The sequence below is a fragment of the Neofelis nebulosa genome, chromosome 11, assembly GCF_028018385.1.
Source record: "Neofelis nebulosa isolate mNeoNeb1 chromosome 11, mNeoNeb1.pri, whole genome shotgun sequence".
Taxonomy (NCBI): domain Eukaryota; kingdom Metazoa; phylum Chordata; class Mammalia; order Carnivora; family Felidae; genus Neofelis; species Neofelis nebulosa.
In genome coordinates this window covers 84,092,951-84,109,121 of record NC_080792.1, presented here as the reverse complement: position 1 = coordinate 84,109,121, position 16,171 = coordinate 84,092,951, and the positions used below count along the sequence as shown (strand labels likewise).

At 51.1% G+C, this 16,171-nt stretch overlaps 1 protein-coding gene across 7 annotated transcripts in view; it reads right to left on the bottom strand.

Annotated features, from left to right (window-relative positions):
- Positions 1-11,466: 11,466 nt before the first annotated feature.
- TBX5 (T-box transcription factor 5) overlaps positions 11,467-16,171 on the bottom strand; it is an 86,392-nt gene continuing 81,687 nt past the window's right edge. For 6 of the 7 annotated variants that reach the window (XM_058691186.1, XM_058691184.1, XM_058691182.1 and 3 more), the window contains one exon: positions 11,467-13,659. In XM_058691186.1, coding sequence (XP_058547169.1) covers positions 13,082-13,659 — 578 coding nt within the window. In that variant the 3' untranslated portion in view covers positions 11,467-13,081. The remainder of the gene's footprint in view (positions 13,660-16,171) is intronic. The other variant, XM_058691187.1, reaches the window with a different exon arrangement.

The following is a 16,171-nucleotide window of genomic DNA, read 5'->3' as shown; positions in this document are numbered from 1 at the left end:
TCCCTGGACAGGACGCTTATTAATGAAACGAGCGGCTGTCAGCCTCCCCTCCAATCAGCTGTCCATTGCTGGGGGGCACACGTGGAGGCTCGGGGCAGCCCCAAAGCTGGGGGGGTGGGTAGCTGTGGCAGGGGAGGGCGCAAGAAGCCGCTGCCTCCAGATATTAAATGCATAAAAAAGCCCAAGCCTCGGCTGAGAAAGGTCTGGTGCCCCGAGCCATGTCCGACCCCACTGATTTTCACTGACTGTATCCCCAATGTTCTCCTGTTTGCCTACTGCAGTTAGGGTTTACTTATAAAATCATGAATAAGTTCTCCTTGCTCAAAAAAAATTAACCTTGCAGATAAAGCCACAAGGACCCCCTCCCCCTCCTGTCTTAGCCCCTTCAGCGTCTCCCAGGAACTAACCACTGACAGCATTGTGGGGGGTGGGTGTATCTTTCCAGAACCCGTTTCATGCTTGACACGCACATGTACCTCCCGCGTTAGGTAGTCGTATTTTGCGTAGCTATTGGTACGTAGACTTTTCCCGGGGGGAAGTGGGGGGGGGGGGTTGGTTTGTTTTGTTTCCAAATGGCATCTCCTCGAATCTCTGATTCGGCAAGTGGCTTCTTCCATTCGATGATGTGTCTGGGGGGTCTTGCCGTGTAGGTGCACACAGATCAACCTGGTTTTTTTCATAACGACATAGCATTCCTAAAAGTAGATACAACCGAGTTTATTCCGCTCTGGCTGCATATTAAAACGCCAAAGTGGGGGGGCACCTGGGTGGCTCAGTCGGTTAAGCGTCCGACTTCGGCTCAGGTCATGATCTCGCGGTCCGTGGGTTCGAGCCCCGCGTCGGGCTCTGTGCTGACACATCAGAGCCTGGAGCCTGCTTCCGATTCTGTGTCTCCCTCTCTGCTCCTCCCCTACTCGCACTCTCTGTCTCTCTCAAAAATAAAATAATAAACATTAAAAAAAATAAAAAAACAAACAAACAAACAAAACACCAAAGTATAGGTGTGTAGGAAGGTCCCTTTTAAAATAGGGATGCCTGGGTGCCCCCCTCCCCAAACAAACCTAATGAGAACCCTGAGGGCAGGGTCTAGGCAGCAGATGTTACAACTCTGAATGATTATAGCTTGCAGCCAGGGTCAAGCCTTATTCATGGAGTCAGTCTCCTATTAATGCATATTGTTTCCAAGTCTGTTCTGTTAAAGAAAAAAAAAAACAAAAAAAAGGCTGCCGAGCACTTCTTTGTACATTTCTTCTTTGTGCCTCTGCCCTGATATTTCTCTAGGGTGGGGGTCTACCTCTGACATTTGGGGCTTCATAATTCCTTTTTTGTGGAGGGCTGTCCTGGGCACTATAGGATGTCCAGCAACATACACACACACACACACACACACACACACACGCGTCACAACAACCAGAAATGTCTCCAGAGGCAGGTAAAGGGGATTAAGTGATACAAACTTCCGAGTGTAAAGTAACTAAGTCCTGGGGCTGTAGCTTACAGCACAGGGGATACAGTCCACGATAATGTAGATAATGTAACGACTCCGCGCGGTGACAGATGGTTCCTACGCTTCCCGTGGGGGTCGCTCTGAAATGTATAAAAATATTGAGTCACTATGTTGCATGCCTCAAACTGATAGGATATTGTATATCAGCTACACTTCAATTAAAAAAAAATGTCTCCGGACACGGCTGAATTCTGGGGAGCAAAATCACCCCAGGTTAAGAACAACCGCTTTGGGATAGGAACCCAGAAGGAGAGTGGTTGGATTATAGGGGTCACACCCTTTGGGGACTGATCCACAACCTCTAATTTTCTGGGACTATCCTTCCGGCAAACATTCTACCCCTTTGTCCCTGTGTCTGGATCCAGAAGTGGGGCCACAGCCCTGAGCACCTCCAATTTTCACGCTGCCACCTGTAGCCCCAAAGCTCAGGAACGCTGTCATGCCTGGGAATACAATTCGAGCTTCTAGAATCTAGACTCGAGAGCCTAAAGGTCCGGAGTAGAAATAAGGGTGAGGACGAACAAGAGTTTTGTTGTTTTTTTGTTTGGGGGATTTCTTTTTTTTTTTTTTTTTTTCTTTCCTTTCCTTTTAGTTAATTCTGCTGAGGGGAGGGGAGGATACTCCATCCTGCCCCCCCCCACCTCAAATTTCCAGAGTCCTCTCGGTCTCCTTAAGGGCACAACCGGCGTCCTGGTGGCTGCCTGAGTTTCACAAGCAATGAGCGCAGTGAACAAGAGGGAGAAAGACCAGGTTAGCTGAAGAAGCTTCCCCGGGTCTGGGTGCAGGCGTGCTTGCGGATGTGCATCTGAAAGAAAATTAAATTCACAGGCTGGGAAGGAAGAGAAGGGGTGGGGGGGAGGCCACAGGCCCAGCCAGTCATGTCTCTTTAAGCGAGATAAGCTGCCTGTCTCATCCATCTCATTGACACTATCAGCCTGTTGTCTAAAGTACTTACAGTTCCCTCCTCGAGAGAGGAGAAGCTTGACGTGGGGGTGTAGGGGGGAGGGGAACGGGAGGCACTTAGGACGGGGCGCCCTGGCTGGCCTGCTTCCCCAGAGAGCAGGGAGGGTGCGCAGAGGGAGGAGGTCTTCCCTCCCCTGGCCTGTTTTTAGATGGGCCCTGAGTGCCGGGGGGATGGTCCTGCCCCGGCCCCCTACCTGGGGCCCCATTCCCAGGGGAACCACTTGAAACCCAAGCTTGTTCTTCTCAAGTGGCTGGGGGAGAGTGTGAAGCGCAGGAAAGAGAGAGTGAGAGGAAAAGGGAAAGGTCTGCGGCTCCAACTGGCCTCAGCCCTGCCCCGGGATCCTTTCAAAATCACCGTGGTTCTCGCTGCACCGTGAAACCGCCGCGGGGAGTCTCCCTGTCTCCAGAGAGCAGGCAAGCAGACCCAGAGACGTTGACTAACTCACCTAGGGTCACACAGCCAGTCAGAGGCATCGATGGGACTTGAACCTAGATGTCTCTCAAGTTCCCAAGCTGACTTCTTACCTCTTTAAACCAGGGTGTTCCTTCTTTTGTTACGAGAGATCCTGTTGATGGAGGACCTGTTGGAATGACTGTACAGCCATTTATTCTTTATTCATTCAACACTTAAAAAAAATTTTTTTTAATGTTTCTTTATTTTTGAAAGAGAGAGAGAGAGAGAGAGAGCGTGAGCAGGGGAGGGGCAGAGAGAGAGGGAGACACCGAATCCGAAGCTGGCTCCGGGCTCTGAGCCGTCAGCAGAGAGCCTGATGCGAGGCTGGAACTCACAAACCCTGAGATCGTGACCTGAGCCGAAGTCGGACGCTTCACCGACTGAGCCACCGAGGCGCCCCCACTACGTCATCTTTCCAGGAACCCAAGAGAAAACTCTCTCCCGGTCTTTAGCAAACATGGCGATTTGTTGGTCTCTTACAACCTCTCGGACTATTGTCACAAACTATTCATTCTCTCCTCGTTTTGGCAGCTGGGAAGTTCAGAGCCAAGTACGTTTCTACCAACTACACAGGCTGTTCCAGCTCTAAGGGCTGAGATGCAAACCATCCCCAAAGGTGGTGGTGCAGGACGACGCTTTCTTACATGATCCAGACAGTGCGTGGCCGGAACTCTGAGCCTCTGCACCTACCGTGTCAAGGGCAGGGTAGGAGGGGGTTGGGAGGGGGGTAAGGGTGTTGCAGGATGAACTGAAGGCTCTTCATTCACGTGTCTGGGGGTAGTGCTGGCAGGCTGGGGCTTCTACGTCTCTCCACGCAGACCTCCCCTTGGGGGCTCTCCCGGTAGGCGGCTGTCCCTTCACAGAAGGCCGGCTGGGTTTCGAGAGTGAGTCTCCCGGGGGCAGGGGCAAGTAAGACAGAAACGGCACCCGCTTTTCATGACCTCGCCTTGGGAGGTTTTCCGACTGAGGAGGTCACTCCCCGTCCCCCACCCTTGGCCTGACCCGCTTTCAACTTGGCCCTTGGTGCTGGGGACTGTCACCCCCTCTCACACGGCATTTGCCAGAAGGAAGCCACCACGAGGTCCAGCTCGCACTCAAGGGGGAGAATCAGACTCCACCTCTTGATGGGAGAAGCGCGAAGGTTCTAGAAGCCACGGGGGGACGCAGTTACTGCCGTGGCCACTTTGGGAAAACACAGCCTGCACACACGGGACCAGATAGAGCTCACTGATGTGTGCTCGGGATTCCGGCCTCTGTCCCCTCATTGATCGTCCTCCACGGACCACGCGGAGGTTTGCAGTCCCAGATTCTTTGCACGACAGTAGCTGAAACGGCTCTGCTCTCTGAGTGTTTTTCACAGGCCTGGCACCATGCAAATAGGTCCTTCCTTCCCCCCCTCCAGGTTTTCATTCACAGACTATCCTCCCATCTTTCTTTACCGCAGGAGTAAAGACACAGGAAGCAGACGAAGGTCACCAGACCCGGCATCTCGGAGAAGTGGCAAAGGTGGGACTCCATCCTGGGCCGTAGGATTCAGCTCTGCCCCCGGTGGAGACCCACCCCCCTGCCCCCCACCCCGCCACCCGGCACCTTCGTTCCCGGCCTTTGAGCCCCACTCAGCACCAAGCTCCTGCCCTTGAGGTTGTAACCTAAAGGCTACGCCAGATTTAGCCCTCCCTTCCCCCCGAATGTCTCCCCTGACCCCCCGAGCGTTCTTCCGCGCGACTCTCTCTGAGAAATAAGAAAGTACTCCCTGACCCCTGCGTATACATCAAGATTAACATTCCCTCCAACTTAGATCAGCCAGCCTGTGGGAAGTCGGGGGATTTGGCAGAAAGTTTCTGAGCACCCACTTCCTGCCGGGCCCTGAGCTGACGCTCAGGAATCCAGACGCAAGGCCTGGAACGTCACACCGGACTGAGATCCGTTCGAGGGTGGGGACCACGCCGCCGTGGCTGTGTCGCTGGGCACCCTGTCAGCGCCTAGCGCCCCGAAGGGAGAAGGGGGAAGCCCTTGTCTGTCTGCGGTAGCAACGGAGCCTGGGGCGAGTGACCCCCTCTCTGAGCCTCCATTCGCTCACCTGTAAAATGGGGATGAGACTGGTCCCGGCACTCCCCACGGGGCTGTGTCAGAAACCTCGTAACAAAGTAGGTTCTCCGTTTTTTTGTGGGTTTTTTTTCTGGCTTCTAAGGGGCTCAAAGGCGAGTCTGGGGCCTGTGCCCCGTCATCCCGTAGAAATGCCCAGCAGACAACCAGCCCTCAGTACCCAGGGCTGGGGGTCGGGGGATGCTCTCTGGAGCTTGATCTAACCTCAACCTCAGGGTGATGGCAAGCGGGAGGAGGAGTGTGGGTAAAAGTCATCGGGCCTCCGGTTCTCCCACCTCTGGAAACGGCAGCCTTGAGGGAATGGGATGCAAGCCGGGGACCTGATGCTTCGGGAATGAACAGAAATCTCCCACGTTCTTTTTTTTTTTTTCCCCCCTAAACCCCTGATCCTTTAAGCCAAGCTCTTTGGCCAGTGCCTGCGTCAATGGATCTGAACAGATGCAGCCAATGACCTTCTGAGGCTGCAGCCTCGCGGGCGGGTGCCTGGTCAGGGGGCGCCGGGTGGGAAGGCGGGCTGGCGGCCTTTTCAGCTCCGCAGACCCGGTTGCTGCCCTCTCTCTGTCGGCCCGATCAGCGCCCACCTCCACTTTTCTCTTCCGCGGAGAATGTGGCTGGGGCGTCAGGAAGAAAGGAGAGCTTCACCATTCACTTCTTTTGCTAGCTCTTGGAAATATCAAGAATGCCTGGCCCTCAAGACAAACCCCAGCTCCCGGCCTAAAAAGCTAAGTCCAGATATGTTATATATTTATTCAAGGCAGCAATTGGCCAGGAAACGACTATAAAACACACATTTTGAATAAAAGAGGGAGATTTATGGTGCATTTGTGAATCTGAGTCATATCTCTCTGCCTCCCCCAGGCCAGGATCCCTTAATCACTAACATACCCCCAGCTTGTACACTCGGTGGGCACAGAATTGCTTCCTTCTGGTCCCGTCCCAGTTAAAGATGTGGTGGGGATTGTGCTACTTGGACTGACAGTCAGTAAATGAATTGCCAATTCATTCTGAGCTGGGATGGGGGCTGGTTTCTGCATTGGGAAGAAAAAAAGTGGGGTCCTTTCATACGTATCTTTGATCAGTCGGGACTTGACAAATTATTTTCATAGGAATTTCTCTGTCCTTAATGCCACAGGGAAAAAATGGATTTACTCTAAAAGAATAGCTTTTATGTTTCAGAAATTAGAGCAATGTAAAAGCTTTCCTGGGGTTTCTCTCTCTCTCCTTCTCTCTCTCTCTCTCCCTCCTCCTTTTTTCCCTTCCACTGCATTTTTCTCTAGGGAAAGAAGGCAGGTAGCAGAAAGAGCTGGGCAAGGCCACTGCCAATGGCTAGACTTCCAGCTTACGTGACTTCAAGCAGGTAAACAGAACAGGAAAATAAGACCTCCTACATACAACTGATATTGAGAAAACCAAGTCAGCTTTTCTACCTCAAGCGTCCCTTGCGATGGCTGATTTCTTTTCTCCTCTGGATTTTTGTCGTAGGGACAAAATTCAACCCGCAGAATACCTGAATTGGGTTTGAGCAGGATTCAACCCTACGGCAACTATCTTATGCCCGTGGTTTTTAGACGTTGACGTCTCCGGACGCAGAGGGCTGGGACAGAAGATCTCTACGCGATTTCCACATCAAGATTTTTATCAGCTAGGGTGCAACCTTAAAGAAAAGAACGTGACGACAGGATTCGTGGGACAGAGCTGCCAGGGACAGCTGGGCAGGCTGTGCACTGCACCACTCCAAGAGGCACCACTCAGGTAGACTACCCCTGTGAAAGCTGCCTTTCCGAGGGTTGTGCCACGTTCAACCTATATACAAGTGTGGGTGACAGCTCTGAAAGGGAACTCACAGAGGTGAAGGGAAGATTGGAGAACCACAATTATAAGAAAGGGACAATCTTGGGGATCTAGGTGGAAGGAACTCGAAGAGAGTTTGGTTAGGGACCAGAGTGAGCGAGTGAGTACGAGCAGCGTCAGTCCGTTTATTTCTCTACTCCAGATTCCGACGCTGGGAGAGACAGAGGCAGAGACCGGGAGCCTTTCTGGGGTCAAGCACTCCTACCCCTTGTCTGAGGGGCTGGGGAGCTGTTGGATGAGCAGCTTTACTCTCTTACTCTAGGGCTCCCTCAAAGCAGCCCCTGACACCAGCATTTGGGAGCAGCGGTCTGTGTGGGCGAGACCAGGAAGGCAAGGAGGCTTGCTCAAGGCCACGGGGCTATGTAGTGGGATGAACACTTGGGCAAATCCGTATTTGTGCCGGATTCCTCGTGTGATGGGTATTCGGCTTTTTTCGACCTCCTTGCCTCCATTACTCCTTTTCTGGAGGGGGCACCCCAGTCTTTTGATGGGGTTCCTCTCTCCTTCATCAACAGGCAGAAGAATGCAGTCGTGAGGTCAGAAGAGAGAAGGCGTGGGGTTGTCGGCCTTCTGGGGCGTAGAGATCTCTGGTCGCTCGTGGTTGCCGCAGGGGACCCGGGGTTGAGGTGGGGCCTGGGTGGAAGACCTGTGTTTGAATTCTCGTCCTAAGTGACGACAGTGGCGATGGCGAGGATAGTATCGTTTTCCCAACCCTCACCGAGCTGAGGTGCCCTGTACAACTCCTAGCGCATCGCAAGGGGCGAATTTCCCAACCAGCGAAGGAGGGGAGGGGGCGGGAGGGGGAGGGGAGGACGGGGAGGAGAGGGGCTATTAGCAATGAGGATAATCAATACTAATTCATCTTTCTATCAGCTCACAGCCATTGCCTTACACGGGGCTCTGTGCCCAGCACCCTCGATACCCACTGTCCCACCGAATGCTGGCTCGAACGTCCCGGGGGGGGGGGGGGGGGGACGTACCCTTATCCTCATGCCGCAGATGATTAAATGGAGGGTCAAAGAGGTTAAGTGACTTGCGCAAGGTCACGGTCACGGAAGCAGTAAGTGGCAAGGTGACTTTTACGAGCCAGGTCAGGTAGGGAACAAAGGTGAGATTCTCACAACGGCCTGCGTGTGTTCGTATGTATATGTTGCACACGTGTCTGTGTACGTGTATATTGTGTGCGTGTGTGTGCGCGTGTGCGTGTGTGTGCTGTATTTGTTAACAAGCAAATAATAATTCGGACCAGGACAACATCCTACCACACCGAGAGGAACAAGCCAGCAAGGGCCAACCCCAGAAAGTGGCAACAGAGAAGCACCCAGGTGTCTCCTTGTTTCGGAGGTAGAATGTCCCGTGATTAGCAGTCAGCCGACTGGGACCGGCATCCAGCTCTGTCACCGACCGGGCCAAGGGCACTCCTCGACGGGTCTCCAGCCCCTTCGCCCTCGAAGCACACAGACACCAGGTGCCCCGCCTTCCTCACAAACTCGATTGGACAATGCGCCCCCAAAGAAACTAGATTTTATTTCACTAGTGCTGTGCCCAGTTGCAAAGATAATTCGTCTTCGTCACACAGGAGAATGGAGACGTATCCGAAAACACAAAGAAAACGTAAGCACTCACAATCCTGCCGCTGTTATTGTTGTGTCGTGCACACGAACAGTGGTTTTCGTTCCCCTCTATGCTTGAATGAAGGCCGTTGCATTCAAGACGACCGAGAAGCTGCTGGGCTTGGCGGTTGTGGTCAGCGTCTTTGACTTACAATGTATCTTAAATACCCCTTGGGGCAGAGAGAGGGAGACACAGAATCCGAAGCAGGCTCCTGGCTCTGAGCTGTGAGCACAGAGCCTGATGCGGGGCTCAAACTCACAAACCGTGAGATCATGACCTGAACCGAAGTCAGACCTCAACCTACTGAGCCACACAGGCGCCCCTCCAGTTTTGCAGAATTTTAAAAAATCATGACGAACGTCCCAGAAAATAAGTACGATGCACATTCCCAATTACTTCCTTAGGACCAAATTCCTCAAAGTGGAATCATCAGATTAACTGATTGCCACAATTTTAGGGCTTCTGATATAGTTTGCCAAGTTCCCCTCTTAAAAGGTGTATCTATTTTGGGGGGGTGCCCGGGTGGCTCAGTTAAGCATCCGACTTCGGCTCAGGTCATGATCTCATGGTTTGTGAGTTCAAGCCCCGCGTCCGGCTCTGTGCTGTCAGCTCTGAGCCTGCTTCAGCTCCTCGGTCCCCCCGTCTCTCTCTGCCCCTTCCCCACTGGTTCTTTCTCTCTAAATAAATTAATTAATTAACTTAAAAAAAAAAGAGATTTATCCATGTTCATTCCAGCCAACAGTTTCTGGGATTTCTTATCTTCTCATTAGAAAATCGGTATCATTATTCGTTAAATATACATTTGCTAACTCAATGAATAAAAGTTACGTCTCACTTGCATTTCATTGAGGGAAGTCTGTCTTTCCAGGCATTTATTTAGCATCTACTACAGTAAGTACTTTACTGGACATTTCTATAGATCCCACCCACTTAAAGTTCTCAACAGTCCTTTAAGGCAGGTGCCCTTATCCCCTTTCAGTGAACGAGGAAGCTGAGGCTCGGGTAAACTGAGGGTCCCTGCTGAGCTCGGCCACACACCAGCAGTGAGGCTGGGGGGTGTTCCCAACCTCTCTGAGCTCAAGAACACTAACGATCTGAATCTCTGCGAGTCCTGGCGATCCTTCCGGTGATCCCAGAACTTTGAGTCCCACGCTCACATACCCCGTGTTGGACCGGAAAGCCAGGAGGACGCTGTCCCACTCCTCTCTCAAGTGCAAGGAAGCCCCACCAGCTCACAGATCGAGACTGTCCTCTGGGAACTAGTTGGAAAAGAGCCTAACACCATGAGCAGGCGCTCAACGAGGAAGGGTGTCTACCACATAGGGTGGGACCTTAGCAAATGCTCGTTAAATTAATGAATATAAAGAAGGTCATCACTACCCACTCATGAACCCACGGCTCCTTCCTTCATCGCCATTTCTGCCTCAGGACCTTTGCACAAGCCGGAAGTCCCCTCTGCCTGAAATGCTCCTCCTCCCAACTTTTTACCTGGTTAATTCCTACTCAGCGTTCAGGGCTCTGCTCAGAAGCCACCTCCTCCAGACCGAGTTAGGACCCCTCATCTTACCCTTTTGTGACCTCACGCATGCTGCCTTCATCGGTCTTCCTGCCTCTGCAATCCACTGATTTTGCAGATGATCACCTAAGGGCTGTTTCTCTCACTAGACCGGAAGTTCCAGAAAGATACAACCTCTATCGTCTTGTTCACTACTGGGAACATATTGCACATGTCCTGTCCAGAGCAAGTATCCACCAAATACATTGCAGGAACAGAGCAATTTACATCGTGTCTCCTGACATCTACATAATGATAAAACTACACGAATATTTAGATAGGACGACCTTAACCCTACCAATTCGGTGAGAAGATCCTCGGTAACCAGTTTGGAACCCAAAGCAATTCACTTGCATTCGTTACGGAATGAGATGTCCCTTCTCTGATTTATGAAACTTGCCCCGAACATGTTTTTAGTGATTTTCCAACGCCAGCAACTATTTGAGTGCTGTGCCCAGAAAGGGGGGTGGTGGTGTGAATTCAGTACTCTTGTGACGTTCTTGGGAAGAAATAAGACTGACTGCCTGCCTTGTACAGTTGGGGAATTAGTTTGGGAGGCTAATTTTTCCAAAGGCAACCTTTTTGTTTCTTTGTTTCTTTCTTCAGAAGAAATACCTATTTAGAGCACAATCAGAATTTATTCGGCGAAACTTCAGTAATTCAGTCTCTGCAGGGACACGAAGTGTACCTAAAAGAAGCTGAATTGTCATTTGTGTACAATTAATTCACGCTTCTTAGGAGTTCTCTGCCTAGGAAAGGTTGGGGGGGGGGGGAGTATGATGAAATGAATAATTTGTAATCAACAATCTAACTGTTCCTATTTCAAGGGGACGTGATCTCTTTGATGGTTCTTGATCATTTGAAAGGCGCAGGCACGGAAATTATAAACGTTTTTAAACATTGCGCCGTGAATTCACTTGCGAGTCTGTAGCTCTGTTCTGCCTTATAGGTATTCTACAGGAAGAACTCACAAATCCTCAATGTGTGCGTTTTAAATAAATATCCGTGGAAGGCCCACAAGGTCGCTTGCATCGGGACCTCCGGAACACTCGCTTCCAACAATTAAGGTCAAAGAAAGAGATCCTTCCGAAAACTCCAGCACGGGGTGTTCTATGCGGTACGACCGATACTTTTGATCAGCTGGGATTCCTGACGATTTTTCTTGTCCGACGTCGGTACGAATTCAGTGCAAATCAATTAACTCCATTCCAGGGACACAGGCCAGTGGATAAATATATTCACAGCCCCACCACACTCGCGTACGAGATCCCACACAGTTCCTGAGAGCAGGAGGACAAAGAAAACGGGACGAAAAACACACCTGCAAGAGAATTTCTTCCTATTTCCTCCACCTGACTTCCCCTCTATTCAATCAGCAGAAAGAACGAGGAAAATAAAAGGGGGGATCCAAGTCCCTTATACTTTTTTAAGCACATGGTATTTATTAGGCATTAATTGGCGCACAAATACACGAAATGGTTACTTAATTCTCACCCCACCCCCGTAGCAACATGAAAAGACGTAATCGCATGAAGACACTCACGTACAAACATACACACTCGCTCATACTTGGACATACTTAGCCTCACATATTACCCTGTTCTCTTTATTAGGGTCAGTTTAAAAAAAAAAAACAACTTTTTTTTTTTTTAATCAAGAAAGCAAAGCACATTCGAAAGAAAAAAAAAACGCAAACTTGGTTTTGAGTATTCATAAAATTAAAAGCTCTTGGCCAGCTCCCATGCTGGATTTCATTTCATGTTATTACTTAATTAGAATTCCTATTTATAAATAAATAGTACCAGTAAAATATTACATCTGAAGAACCCTGCAATAACATTTTACTTACACGCTTATTTTTTTTTTTAATACTGTTTTCTGCTTTCAATAACCACAGTTTGGTGTCGGCATCTGGCGTTGGTATGATCGCTTTGGAGAAAACCAATCGGCGAGCACGTCTCGCCCTTTCTCTAGGAACGGCGGGCCTCGCGTGGCGTCCGGGCCGGGTCGACGGTGACGGACATTTGGAAGCTTGGGGCTGGCTTTGTGTTTTATCAGGACGAATATTTGCTTTGGCCTTTTTGCAGCGCTTGTCGGCACAGAGCTTGCTCCTGGCTTATCACAGTTCTGCCCGCGTGTAACCCAAGGCTTTTTAAGTTTTTCAAAGCAAGCTTTCCGGTCGGGAAGCTATAGGCCACGTCTTAGCGACAGACGGCTGGAAAGACAGAGCTGGGACGACGGGAGGGCTGAGTAAGATAGGAGGCCAGACGGAGTGCGACGCTATGCTGACCCCGCTGGTAAAGAAGAAGGGCCAAGCGGGGCTCCGCGAGGCCCGGCAAGGTGGGAAAAGTCGGACAAAGGCCAGGACGTAGGGAACTTTCTCGAGAACATCACGTAGCAGAGGTAGGTAATTTCTTAGTCAAGGGCAGGGTGGCGAATCTCCGGTTCCGGCCGTGGTGTACGTGAGGGGAACCCCCACAAGTACATAAAGGAAACACACTTGCCTCAGACTTACCCCCCTCCCCCCCCCCCCATAAGGGACTGGGTCCCATTAAGAAAATTGAAAGAAAAAATATATTATTATTTATTATATAACAACGTCAACATTAACACTGAGACAGGAAAGACTCCAGCCACACCTTTAGGCTAAAACCCTCGATAAGGCAAAGGCCTTTTGGAGGCCAAAAGAAGGAATCATGGAGGACTCCCGGAGGTGGCGTGAACATGGCTGGCCAACGCGTGGAGTGGTCGTGGCAGGTGGGGCGCATCTTGGTTTTTTTTGTTTTTTGGGGGGTTTTTTTTGTCTTTTTTTTTTTTTTTAAGTGTTGAAACGACAAAGTCACCTTTTCTGAATTGTGGTTTCGAGCTACTGATTAGATCAGCGTCCAGGGCTCTCGAGGGCAGACGTGAACACTGCGGAGGAGAAACGCCTCCCGCAGGGGTCCTCTCTGCTTCCGTCTGTCTCCCGCTCTCGCTCTCTCTCTCTCTCTCTCTCTCCCCGGCCAACGTCCGTGACGAAGCAGCCCTCCCTTTAGCTGTTCTCGCTCCACTCTGGCACCATGCCGACCCCGTGCACAGGGTGGTACTGATGTGGGGACAGGGTCCTCGGCACGCCGTGAGGATACAGGAACTCGGACGGCTGAAGGCCGCCGGGGGACTGGAGGCCAGTCTGAGGCCCGCACTGCCTGACCGCGGTCTGGTGGGCCGCGGAGGGCTGGTGCTGGAACATTCCCTCTCCGAGCTGCGGGGAGCCGTGGTTGGCCACGCCAGCCAGCCGGGGGACCAGGGGCCCCGAGGTGAAGTGAGCGGAGAAGGGCTGGTAGGGTAGCCGGTCCATGGGCTGCACCGTGGTGACCGTGCAGCTGCTGTAGGAAGGCATGCCGGACCACGTGTTGCAGCTGATGTCCTCCAGGCTGGGCACCGGCTCGCTGGGGGGCACGGAACTGGCATACATGCAGGCGTGCCGCTGGGCCGACTCTGTCCTGTAGGAGGCACTCAGGGCCTGCTGCTGGGGGTAGCCGGAGCGGTAGAAAGGGTCCTCGGGGCTGGGCGACGTCTCCATGTAGGGCTTCTTGTACGGGTGGTCCGTGGTAGAACATTCTTCATCTGCTAAGACAGGAGGAGAGAGACCAGTGAGGCCCCGGGACCAGCCACCCCTCATTCTGAAGGCGGAGGGGGAGCCTCGGGCCCAAGGCGCGAAGAATCAAGTCCGGGAGACTCAGCTCCAACCTCCTCTCTGATTAAAAAAAAAAAAAAGAAAGGGGGCGCCTGGGTGGCTCAGTCGGTTAAGCGTCCGACTTCGGCTCAGGTCACGATCTCGCGGTCCGTGAGTTCGAGCCCCGCGTCGGGCTCTGGGCTGACAGCTCAGAGCCTAGAGCCTGTTTCAGATTCTGTGTCTCCCTGTCTCTCTGACCCTCCCCTGTTCATGCTCTATCTCTCTCTGTCTCAAAAATAAATAAACGTTAAAAAAAAAATTTAAAAAAAAAAGAAAGAAAGAAAAGAAAAAGAAAGGAAAGGAAAGGAAAGAAAAGAAAAAAGAAAAGAGGGAGGGGAGGCGCCTGGGTGGCTCAGTCGGTTAAGCGTCCGACTTCGGCTCGGGTCACGATCTCACGGTCTGTGAGTTCGAGCCCCGAGTCGGGCTCTGGGCTGACAGCTCGGAGCCTGGAGCCTGCTTCGGATTCTGTGTCTCTCTCTCTCTCTCTCTCCCTCTCAAAAATAAATAAACATTAAATAATTTGTTTTCAGTAAATAAGAATGATAAAATAAAATAAAATAAAACAAAATAAAATAAAACAAAACAAAACAAAATAAAACAAAAAACAAAACAAAACAAAACAAAATAAAGAGGGTAGAGACCTCGAGCAAACAGGCTGACCTTTCTGAGCTCAGTTTCATCTATAACATGGAAAGGACAGTAACGACACGCTTCTACTTTTCCACTTTTCATGGTGAAGGGAGGTGTTGAGAAGGAGACAGAAAAATACACATTAAGCAACTTAGTCTAGAGCTTGGTACAAGAAAGAAAAAAGAAAAAAAAAAAAAAAAACACCCAATAAGTAACAACTATCACTATTTGCTTCCCTCCGCTCCGGCATGTATGTTCCATGAAGGCGGGACACTGTCCTACCCATCGCGATATTCCCAGATTCCGGGACATTCTGCGTGCGCAAAGAGGTAATAACACCGTCAACAACAACAGTAAAAACAAACGCCAGCAGCGTTTCCCCTGCCTGGTGCTGTTCCAAGCTGTCTCCGGAAGGTACCCCATGACGTGGGTTCTGGGATTATCCTCATGCCGCAGATGGCAAAAAGGAAGCACACAGAGGTTCGGAAACTCGCCCGAGGCCTCACGCCCGTGGCTGATCAACAGGGGAGCGAGGGTTGCAATTCAAGGGAGCGAATTGCAAGTCTCTGCCCTGCGGTACTACGCTACCCAAAAAGCCACGCGCCAAAATACCCGTGCGACAGATGGGAAGGACAGACGGACACGTCGTGCACACACAAGGCTGGGCGCTCGGACGCCTCCCCAGCTCCTCTCCCGGTGCCTCCGTGAGCAAGGCTCAGTTAACATCTGCAGAGCTGGTACAACGTAATGTCAGTCCACTCCCTTCCCCAGACACCAGTCCCCGGCGTAGGGCAGTGGAGGTACTTCGGTCCCCGGAAGAGGGTCTCCCTTCGTGACTCTGGGGTCACTGCCTCGTTTGGGAACAGAAGTGCGGGGCTGTGTCCTGGAAAAATCCACTGAAATACAAAGTTTGGAAAACGGCACGTGCCTGGCACAGCTTCGCGTGCAGTTTGCGGAGCTCCCGGATCCCCTGAAATCCAGACCCCGAGTTAAGGAGCGGAGACGTATCTGAGTTTCGATCTCGTTCTTCTGCTTAATGCCTGTGTGACACCAGCAGGGCGTCTGCCCTCTCGGAGACTCGTTTTTAGCGTCTCTGAATCCGAGTTAATGCTACTTACGTAACCAGGCAGCTAAGAATTAAATAAAATCAAGCACGTAAATCTCCCGATAGCTTTCGTCAAGAGCAGCTCTTGTTGCAACGGTAACACCACCAGTTGGTCCCTCGGCAGACCTGAGGTAGATTAACACGCCTCCAGGTGTTTCCTTTAGGGAGGCAATATTTGAGAATTTCTGCCAAGGTGTAAACCCCAACACAGATTCATTCATTCCTTAGCTGGAATTTCAGCCCCCAGCCCGGAGATTTTCTGTCCTCATCTTCCAATCTCTTTCAAATCAATAAATGTTAAGAAATCTGTCTGTCGTGGGGCGCCTGGGCGGCTCAGTCGGTTGAGCGTCCGACTTCGGCTCAGGTCGTGACCTCACGGTTCGTGGGTTCGAGCCCCGCGTCGGGCTCTGGGCTGACAGCTCGGAGCCTGGAGCCTGTTTCAGATTCTGTGTCTCCCTCTCTCTCTCTCTCTGTCCTTCCTTGCTCGTGTTCTGTCTCTCTCTCTCTCTCTCAAAAATAAATGTTAAAAAAAGAAAGAAAAGAAAGAAAGAAAGAAAGAAAGAAAGAAAGAAAGAAAGAAAGAAAAAGGAAGGAAGGAAGGAAGGAAGAAAGAAAGAAATATGTCTGTCATTGGGGGGTGTGAAGAAGAAAGAAATACTGGAACATTCCTC